At 42.7% G+C, this 10,960-nt stretch overlaps 1 protein-coding gene across 4 annotated transcripts; it reads right to left on the bottom strand.

The window, feature by feature from the left end:
- Positions 1–430: 430 nt before the first annotated feature.
- mtfmt (mitochondrial methionyl-tRNA formyltransferase) lies at positions 431–9,183 on the bottom strand. Of its 4 annotated transcripts, none has more exons than XM_076090869.1 (9): positions 8,749–9,132; positions 7,457–7,654; positions 6,080–6,205; positions 5,652–5,754; positions 5,481–5,556; positions 5,303–5,394; positions 5,151–5,229; positions 3,777–3,850; positions 431–1,272 (listed from the first exon to the last, which is right to left on the bottom strand). In XM_076090869.1, exons 1-9 carry the CDS (start codon positions 8,925–8,927, stop codon positions 1,090–1,092), a joined length of 1,110 nt encoding a protein of 369 aa, XP_075946984.1. In that variant the 5' UTR covers positions 8,928–9,132; the 3' UTR covers positions 431–1,089. The 4 variants fall into 4 exon arrangements, with proteins under 4 accessions (XP_075946984.1, XP_075946985.1, XP_075946987.1 ...); XM_076090870.1 differs by having other exon boundaries at positions 6,080–6,202; positions 8,749–9,114; XM_076090871.1 differs by having other exon boundaries at positions 1,133–1,272; positions 3,782–3,850; positions 8,749–9,180.
- Positions 9,184–10,960: the final 1,777 nt, after the last annotated feature.

Below are 10,960 nucleotides of genomic sequence, written 5' to 3'. Positions count from 1 at the left end.
CGGAGACACCAACAGACTTAACAAACTAGTTAAGAAGGCCGGTTCCATCATTGGCTGCAATAACCATGTCACAAGGACAGATACAGGAGATCATTCCTGCCCACTGCAATAAGACTCTATAATAAATCACCTCCGGCCAGATCAGTCACAAGACTATAACACAGTTACACTGTTGTTTGGTCTTTGCACTACTGTTTAGTTTAGTTAGTTAATTCTATGCTATTTTATTGTGTATATTGTGCATTTTTATACTTATTTTTTACTCCGTTAATTTAATTGCTTATGTATATTTGTTGCTGCTGTGACGAACAAATTTCCCCTTGCGGGATGAATAAAGTATCCATCTCTCTACAGCAAGATACAAACGGGATCCAAGCACCATGAAGGTATTGATGTATGCTGGGTAAAGTATTAAACAAATGAAATCATAAACTATGACTTGCTCTTAGCCTTTATATCCGATACTTTTGTATCTATTCCTTTGTGTACGGGACTGTTTACAGATCAGTCACGTCATTGCAGTTTATTCAGAGCATGTATCCATTCATGTTACTCTCAACATACAAGAGATCAGCATTTAAAATAAACCAAATCATATTTATAATATTGTAATATATATATTAACTCAACTGATTGCAATATTAGACCAATTAAAACTCACTTGCATTATTTGCATAAGATTTTCGATGTCATAGGTCGAGAACCTGCGTTTGTCATTATTAAAGGAGCCAAAGATAAGAACAATGAACAGATGATCTCCCATTATTTGCAAAATAATCCAGACAGTCCATAAATAAATTGAATGTCCTGAATGTCAATCATTTACATTCCAAATATGTTTTTGTGTTGGTTACTAAGCTAGACACTCTGGAGGTAATACATGATCTCAGAGTCAATAACGCCATTTCTCTTTAGCAGTTGTATAAATGGAAATAATGAGTTGATGGTCGTCCCTTGTATCTGTCAGACAACAGCACATGTATTTATGAACTGTACATGCAGATGTCTTAAAACAGACAAGAGTAACAAATGAACTACAATAAAGGACATTCGGTGATGTCATGTCTGTAGAAAAGGATTCCCGCTGCATCACAACGTTGAGTTCTCTCTCATCGGATGTGCTTCAGGTGCTCGTCTCCGGCTGACAAACAGTCCTTCAGCCGTCTGATGAGGGGTTCTCTTCTGCAGCGCCTGATGCAGGTAGCCATTGTAGAAGTCAGCCGCTGTCAGCCTTTTCTTCAGGAGCACTGCCTTGAATCCCACCCAGCCATCCTGAAACATGGAACACAGATCAACACCAAGGGTTCTCATTGGCTCCCTTCAGAAGTTGCTGCTCATTTGCCTTGATGAATTCAGAATAATGTACATTTCCATAGCACTCATTCCACCACGAGCAGAGTCATTTCATACTCACTAGTCTGTTCTTTCTCTTCTTAATTCTGAACCCAGAAAAATATAACAGCGGTTTAAAAACAAAAGTGCAAAGTAGAGGTTCTCTGGATTTGCTGATGAATGGGGACAGAATTTGTTTTAAATGTAGTTTTATAATAGAGTATAAAAAAAACGAGTCTGATTAAGTGAAATGAATAAGAGGAAACCAAAGAATGCAGGCTGACAATGGAAATGTTACAGCTGTGGTTTGGGAGCATGTCACAATATCACACACACACACACACACACACTAATGGAAGTGTTTACAGTTTATTTTCATCAATTAACAAAATGCAGTGAATGAACAGAAGAGAAATATAAATCAAATCAAGATTTGGCATCAATTCTTCTAGGTACACTTCCTGTACTTCTCAGCATTGAGGACCATAAATCTCCAACTCCATTTGCAGAAATGCAGGCCCGAACTTGCAAGGAACCTCCACCGTGCTTCACTGTTGCCTGCAGACACTCATTATTGTACTGCTCTCCAGCCCTTCGGCAAACAAACTGCCACCTTCTTCTATAGCCAAATATTCTCTGACTCATCAGTCCAGAGTACCTGCTGCCATTTTTCTGCACCCCAGTTCCTGTTTCCGTGCATAGTTGAGTCACTTGGCCTTGTTTCCATGTCGGAGGTTTGGCTTTTTGGCTGCAACTCTTCCATGAAGACCACTTCTGGCCAGACTTCTCCGGACAGTAGATGGGTGTACCTGGGTCCCACTGGTTCTGAGCTGATGGCACTGCTGGACATCTTCCAGTTTCAAAGGGAAATAAGCTTGATGTGTTTTTCATCTGCTGCACTAAGTTTCCTTAGCCGGCCACTAAGATCCTCAACGTTGCCCGTTTCTTTGTAATCTGTGTGAGGGACCTTGCTGATGCAGTAGAACTACCTTGTGTCTTGTTGCTGTGCTCAGTCTTGCCATGGTGTCTGACCTGCGACATGAAACCGTCTTCCACAACCCCACCTTGGTAGCAGAGTTTGGCTGTTTCAGCCTCCTACACAGCTGCTTCTGGTTCAGTTACTGACTGTTTCAACCTCCATGTGGAATTGATGCTCATTAGTACCTGTTTGGTATAATTGGTTGATCATACACCGACTATAATCCTACAACATACCTGACTTTGTGCAAGTGTACCTATAAGAATTGATGCTGGTTTGAAGGCTAAGTAACACCAAATATTGATTTGATTTAGATTTTTATTTTGTTCGCTCACTTCGCATTTTGTAAATTGATAAAAATAAACAATTATTATTTATATTTTTCAAAGCATTCTTAGTTCACAGCATTTTTTCACAGTACTGTATATATGTAAAAACACACAGAGATGCTTTCTATAATGTCAGACACCTACAGACCTGATGATATCAAAAAGATGCATGTGCATGTTGGCATGTAAGCATTAGACCTTTAAATTATCTTTGAGCGCCCCCTTATGGACAAGTAAAACAGCCCGTTTCAGTAGGTTTTGTAGCCTTATGTACCAATTAAGGCCTGGCCAATCAGGGATAACCACTGTATGCAGTTTTCTTGCCTAATATTCAACAACAATCAGTGTGCTGCTGGTCATTCCCCACATCAAAGTGGTTTTAATGCGATTTAATGTGTTGACTACCACTGAACTGAGCACACTTAATGCTTGTAGCGTCCATTTTAAAACTCAGTCTTTGTCATGGTAGCTGACCTTCTGTACATCACCACAGATAACGCAGCTGGAAGCATCTAGTAATCTAAATATGCAGAAACCGTACCAGGCGGGACGGGAATGTGTCCGAAAGGATCTGCTTTACGCGTGTAGAGTTGAATGCAGGTCAGCAGGCTGTGTGGAGCCCAAAGGAGACGGAATGCAATCTCAGAAGCCACCGGCTATCGCCTGAAGAGGATCTAGCTCGTTATCTAGTAGACCGGCTACTTGTGAAACGAGCCGGTCGTGCACGTAGTCAGTCAACTCCAACCTCAGTCTCACTACTCAAGTTACTAATCGTACTGTAAACAGTGAGCAGTACAAATTGTTTCGCTTAAAGAAAATGTATGCACGCACAATAACGGATTTGTTGTGGAGCAACAAATAAGGGACGACAACGCTGCACACTTCTTTAAAATGGCTTTTTGGCATGACAACCTGAGACACCCTGCTTCAGTACATCTTCAAGGTGTTTGTCAAAAAGCCTTTACTGTCATTTTATCCGAGTAGACCTTCACAGGTTATCACGTCTGGATTCTGCTGCTCACAACATTTACGCATCATGTAAAAACACAAACTCAAATGAACCGATATAGTGTCATGCATCACGCGGCGCTGTGGCACAGACACGTGTGGAGGTGTTTAAACGGAGTTGAACAGACCTTACAGCAGACAGCCAGAGTGTTGGACTCCTTCTGATAGCTCAGTGAACCAGGCACCGGTTTCCTCTCGGGATCTGCAAACGTGAGTGATGTGTGACAGCTCAGCGTCTTAGCTCATTACTAGCACACAGCACACACATACAGGCGCATGTCAATGCCACCTGGCCTCATGCTCAGAGGCTTTCAGCCATGAACTCCACAGACACATCGTCTCCAGAGGGCTGTGCTGTGGTTTGTTGAGCCTAAAGAGGGTTCATTGTCATGAAGGTGGATTTAACCGGACTCTCATATGGATCGGCTATGTTGTCATTTTATTATGTTGTTCTTTCTGTTCAGATGACCTCTAACACCATCTTGCACCTGAGCCAGTCCCGGGGGAGGGATCTCTCCTCAGTTTCTTCCTTTCCTCCTGTTAAAGGTGTTTTGGGGTCCAAAGACAGACGGACGGTGTTGTATGTTGAACAGATTGTAAAGCCTTCAGGGGCAAATCTCTAATATTGGGCTGTACAAATAAAATTGGATTGAATGGAATTGAATAGGTCGTAGTGGAACCTTATGCTGCACATCCAACGTGGTGTGAAGTTTGGGATTGAAATCAGCTAGAAAAGGCTCCGTACACTAGTCGACTCCTCTGGAGACAGCGGCCCCATTCTTGCTAAATCTGGTGGACCTCGGTGACGGAGCGGTAAGAGGCTCTCTTCAGTGGGGGGGGGGGGGGTTGGTTTTAATGTCGATATTCTGTATGAGCAGCGGAACAGATTCTCAGCTGAGGGAATACGTTGTATGCAAACTTGAGCTGTATGTTCCATTAGAAAACAAAACAGAGTGAACTATGTGCATCACCATATTAGATTTATTTATGTATATATACTTATTTGCAAAGTTGTTCTTGCTTTCACTAAATATGTTCTTAGTGTTCTCTGGCCATCTGCCCATACTAGCTCCAGAAGAAGCTCACTACTATCGTACACTATTAGTTCACTGCTGTTAATCACAACAACGCTTACTTGCTCATGAAATTAGATACAATTTGGCCCTTTTTGTGCAGTAGAAGAGTCAAATGACGCATTAATTGATGTTAACGCCCTCTTATATGGGAACACAGAGCTTGAAGAAGAAACCCAGAGTCAGACTTTGTCAAGCCAGCTAAAGCAAAGTGCAAAAGTGCTGACTCACTACAATGTGGTTTGATTAACAGGAACACGCATGCAGGCAGTGGTCCGAAGTCGAGCATATTGAAGATGTACAGAGACACGATTGAGGCTTATTACACATTCTGAAAGCAGAATGACTTTTACATTCACAGACACATGAACTAGATATTTGGTGTAGGTTTACTGTAGAGACATTCATGGTACAATAAATCAAACTTACCTAACAGTGAAATGTGACATTTTCCTACAAAGTCCAGAAGTTTTATTGTCCTGCCCATCCATGTGGTCCTCAATGGTATCTGTTGGCAGAGAGGAGGATCATCACAGTGATATCCAACAGGGTCTCCATGGCTCAACCTGAGCAGTCCTTACCCGGGATCCGATGGCACGATACAGACGATCAATCTGCTCACAGCTCTGTTCCTCCCACACCACCCAGCTCATGGATGTGGTGATTTTGGGGGCTATTGAATGAAATGAAGGTGTAAGATAGAAGAACTCTTCTTTCATGATAAGCCTGACTGTATCTGTGTACTTCAGACTTACTTACCAAATGTTGCACCCATCTGTCTTTGCTCCCTTTTATGTGCCAATCTCTCAGACAGTGTCATGAGCGTATCAATGAGCTGCAAACAAGAAGACAAATGAAACAAACAAAGAAACTACGTTAGCATCCTGTCAGTCATAGGATTAGTTAACCAGGCGTGTTCCACCAACTCACCAGATGTGCTCCCTTAGTGGCGAGGGCCGCTCCCAGCTCATCAGCAGTACAGTTCTCAGGGACCTGATGGAGCTCTTGGTTCAGAATGGGGCCCACATCAAACCTGGGGGGTGAAGACATTAGCGCCTTTAACACTGAGACTACACAATACTGTCACGTAAAAAGATCTGCCGTTAAGCGGTTTGCCTTTTCACACCAAACCCAAGAGCTGTGGCACAATGGCTTCCCAGTGAGTGATTTCAGCACGACACGCAACACAACCCTGCTCGGCTCTGTGACTAAACAGTCATCCTATTTGTTCACAAGGAACGAGTCAGAATTACGGTCCTGCCCTAAACATGCCGTGTGAAAAGGGCTACTCTTAATCTGATCACTTTGTTTGTAGTAAGGCCAAAAAGCTGGAGGGACACAGGGGTTCCTTTCTTTACCTGTGAGGGCGGATCTGGATGATGGTGACCCCTGTCACGCCGTCACCGTGCAGGATGGTGTGGAAGATGGGTGCTGGACCTCTCCACCTCGGCAGCAGGCTGGGGTGAACATTCAAAATCCCACTGCAATGAAAGAGTGTGTACACAGACACACACAGTTATTATACAGCTCACCCTGTTGTTAATGCATATACATTGAATATTGTTACTCCGTCTGTTTGACGACGCTTCACAGCTCCGGTCGTATTCATCCATCACACGATGCAGAAGAGATCTGCACTCTATTGAGGTCACCTCTCCAGTTTTGAGATGCCTTTGGATAATAATGCTATTAAATCTATATATTTATACAGCTTAGGTTTATCTTCAACAAGGGTGCAGAGCAGCTCTCTATGTGACCGGTGTCAGACGTGGTGATCGCTGACATTGACTAACATGGTCCTCTCGGCCGTCTTCCTCCCTCTCTCAGCCGATGTACAGCGTCTAGGAAAACAAGCGGCGGATTGGTCCATCGCTCTGAAGGGCGGGACTGTTAGCTATCGAGCTGGTCAGCTAGCTAGCATTACTCACCACAGTGAAGCAGCCCCATCCTAAAGCGTAAGCACTGTTGAAGTGTTATCAATCTCACTGAATGGGAAATAAAGTAGTTGACGAGGAAATATACTAATGTTAGATCTACACGTAGAAAGTAGACTTTTCACATAATATTGCAGATGAGAACCAATCATCCTACGGTCATTGAGGAAGAACGCTGGAGCTGAACTGCTAGTCAGTGCTCGATGATGAGCACCGATGGATCAATGTTCATCCTACTGAGAGCCAAATAGAAGTAACGAGATAAGAACAAGAAGACTGTTATGAATGTTCATCTTCTACCCACTGTGACTCCATCACACCCCGCTCAGCGTCATCGGTTTATTGGCCCGATCGGTGGGAGATAAATGTAATATCTAATACCCAATACCTAATACCTACTCATTGTGTGATGGACTCACGAGCCTTAACTGTTGGATCAGGAGCTCAGGGTCGATGCTGTTATCGTCAGTAACAAGCTCCTTTTTGTACAATAAGTAGTGACATTATTTTTTGGAAAAGAAAAATAATTGTTAAAGTGTTTAGATAAATCTGTAAATAATAGAATGATTTAAATAATAATGCTCCTAAATGAGATGAAATCCCGTGGTGTTCAGCCAGCTGTCTGACCTGTTCTCAGAGATGTATCCACACACAGACCTCTCCGTTACTTTGGGGAGTGAGAGAGAAACCAAGATGGAAACATTGCTGCACTTCTTAGTTTAAAGCTTGGTCCTCCAGTGGCAGCTATGAGATTCAGGTGTCATCACATTTAGGGGACAACATGAATGAAGAAATGCTCACTATGGAAACTTGTTGATCAGTCTCTCATGGAGTAAACAGCCAAAAGAGACCACCACCCCAACGTCAAAGCGTCCATCCACATTGTGGGGGGGCCAGCTGTGGACTGCTAGTTGGTTCTGTTGAGCAAACGTCTTCACTGGGACGTCCCCAGACAAAGTGACAACTTCAAGGGACTCCACTATCCCTTCAACGGAGCTCCTAGAAAACAGAACATGGAGGTCAGCTATCATACACTCACTTCCCTTATTCCAAGATGATGAAGCCCAATAAGATGCCCAACAAGTTATATTCCAGCCTTCTGGGACCGGACTGAACTAGACTTGAAATGAAGACTGGAGCATTCTAACCCCTTTAGTCTATGGTCCTCCAGCATCCACCTTCTCTCCCATCTCTCCCAGTCCTTTGTCCAAATGTCAACACTTATTGAAAAGAGGTTGATTAACTCATTCCCGAAAAAAAAAAAAATGGATTGTAAAAGATTCAATCCATATTATTTGGGGTTTAGCGTTTCAAGAACTACAGTTTCACCACAGTCAACCAAACTACTTAATGTTGAGTAAACATGCAATTCATGGTGCCGTTAGATTTCTATAGCGCTCCTCTGGTACAGGTACTGACAGAAATGACATTACATTCCACAAATATCAACTCCATTCTTCTAGGGTAAAACATGACAGCATGAGGATGAGGCTCAAATGAGTATTAGGCCTAAGGTTAATTCTAATGCTATCATGATGGGTTTAAATGTAGTCTTTTAATATGTAGTCTTTGAGGAGAATGTTTCCACAGCACTAGAAAACACCCTGGACATAGAGCTTGCTCTCCCGCTGTGACTGCCTCTCCAGCCCCAGTAGAACCTGCAGATGTCTACAGAACATGCCAGTTTATTTTAGACCTATTAGATCAGGTTGAAAGAAACTGTTCAGCAGTGGTCATTGCAGACACACCTGTTGAACATCTGCATCCCAAGACCAGTACCAGATCAACTTTTTACTTTTAAAATCATTACTTTATCAGCTATACTTTAAACACTTTCAACAATTACTGTCAAAGTAACTAAACAGAGAAAGTAGTGTAGTGAACTGATGGTATGGAAGCTACAGTGACCTCTTCCTTTTTAATCAACAATGTTCGTTGTCGAATGATGATGCAGCTCAATGTGTCGCTTTGTCTTACGTCTAACTATGTTTAAATATACAATACATTCATACATAATATACATGCAACGTGATTGTTGTATCACATCGGCATCACTGGCGGTGTGTAGTAAACTTCTCGTGGAGAGTACGCACCTGCTGGATGTGAGGAGTTTTAGAGATTCAGCGGCAAACTGATCGGAGCCGAAGAACAGGAGCCTCCACGGGGGTCTGGATGACGACCCCAGCCTGCAGGGCGCCGCCTGCGGACAGCAGCGCTGCAGGGGGCGGAGGACTCGGAGAGAAGCTCCTGCGGTCCTGCCGGTCGTCCACATCGTAACACAGCTGTGGCTTCAGCTCACAACACCAGGTCCGTGTCAGTGGAGACATTGGGAAGGTTTCTGTGACTGTAATCGATTTGCCCTAAATGTATCGACATAGGACGCCGCCATGTTTGTCATTCCACATCCGTCCTCGTCTTCTTCTTCTACTTCTACTTCCGCTTCTACTTCTCTCGGTTTAAATGGCGGATCGCGAACAGCTTGAAGGTTCATACCGCCCACTACTGTGCAGGAGTGTGTGACGTTCCATCAGTTCACCCAATTACTTATATCCTATACCACCAAATACGGGAAAGCTTTGGTCATGTTTGAAATTAGATATCCAAATAGAAAATTAAAAGATAAAACATGAAGAGAAGAGAAGAGAAGTTAAAACATGTATATTATCTTATTACATTGCTAGGAATAATCAGGCTATAATTAAATGATCATTTGAAAGTGACAATGAAAAACAGATCATTCTTAAATGCAAAAGCTTAAATGAAAATGCTCAAACTAAAAGATGAACTTGTAAAGCTGAAATTGAAAACAAAAATGGATATAAGAGAAGGGAAACATCGAATTCAATTAAGTGTATTTGTATAGCCCAACATGACAAATCACAAATTTGCGTCAGAGGGCTTTAAAATCAGTGCAGCATTCAACATCATCTGTCCTTGGACCCTCACATCGGAAAAGGAAAAAGTCCTGCCCCGAATAAAAAAAAACTTTTACAAGGATGTTACGCCCCAAATCAACAACAAATCCATGGGATTTATTAACATAAAGCAAACACACAAGACAAAACTAAGAGGCAGCAAGATCAGCAGTCCCCACACTAGGCTAACAAAAACACGATTCAAAGTTTCAGGTCATTATACACTAATGAAAACATAGTTATGAATATTATATTCTATCTCTGTCAATTCATGTTACACATTGTTCCCTTGAGCCAACTCTTAAAAGTGGTGAGGGCATCTATATATATCAGTGGCGGTCAGTGCATTTTATACCTAGGCCTTCACTGTTGTCCTGCAGCTGAAATACCTCCTTATAACCACATGATGGCGCCACAGTTATTAGTTTCTAAGGCTGTAACTATGTACGTAGTAAATGTACGTACCGTACCGTACGAGACTTACAATACATTTGAAAAGTACTAGAGCATCTGGAAAATGCAGAAGCTCATATTCAGGAAAACATAATGTTTTCTGCACTCATGGAGGACAGTGGTTCTCAGCTGGTCTTGCTGTGGGACCCACCATCACTCCTTAATGACAAGTCCAAAGAGATTGTCTTAGGATTTTACTTTCACAACTCGAACATTGAACGTACTGCTCTGCAGTGTCTTTCCTCGTCTCGGTCCCCTGTGTCATGGTGTGTGTACATATCACTTAGTCAGAATGCCCATATTTGATTGGTTGAGCTGCATCACGTGATGTGATTCACTACCCGACAGCCTCTGCTGTCAAGTTTCGTTTCACGATAGTCACGTGATCGCCCACTGACCAATCACAGCGCACTCTGCACCTCGCGGGAGAGCTGGATGGACACTGAGCTGCACATAATGCTGACGTCATTATAGGCCGGCTCGCAGGCTCTGACACGTCAAAGAATACACCCAACATGTCAAACTAAAGATCTGATTGGTTGAAGACAAGGATAAGGATGTTTATTGTCATCGTACGAACATACAACGAAATTGAGTTGGCGACTCATCAGTACAGCAGCAACAGTTAAAAAGTGTATAAAAACATTAAGACAAGACGATTTAAAAAAACAAGACATTAAATAAATATATACAAGATAAAACAAGATAAAGCACAGGCATCAATGGCTTCAAAGTGAAAAATGTGCTTGGTTACAGTGTCGTGTTATTGACTATGTTTGTTTCAGCACTGTCCGGTGTGAGCTGGGTGGGGTGGTGGGTGGCGGTGGGGGGGTGATGGAGGAAACCGCTCTGGGGAAGAAGCTGTTCCTCAGCCTGTTAGTCCGGGTTTTGATGGTCCTGTATCTCCATCCTGATGGTAGTGGAACAAACAGAGAGT

The sequence above is a fragment of the Anarhichas minor genome, unplaced genomic scaffold (genome assembly GCF_050575085.1).
Source record: "Anarhichas minor isolate MPS153535 unplaced genomic scaffold, ASM5057508v1 ptg000013l, whole genome shotgun sequence".
In the NCBI taxonomy this organism is placed as follows: Eukaryota; Metazoa; Chordata; class Actinopteri; order Perciformes; family Anarhichadidae; genus Anarhichas; species Anarhichas minor.
Note: the sequence above shows the minus strand (reverse complement) of the source record. Positions and strands in the feature narration are given on the sequence as shown.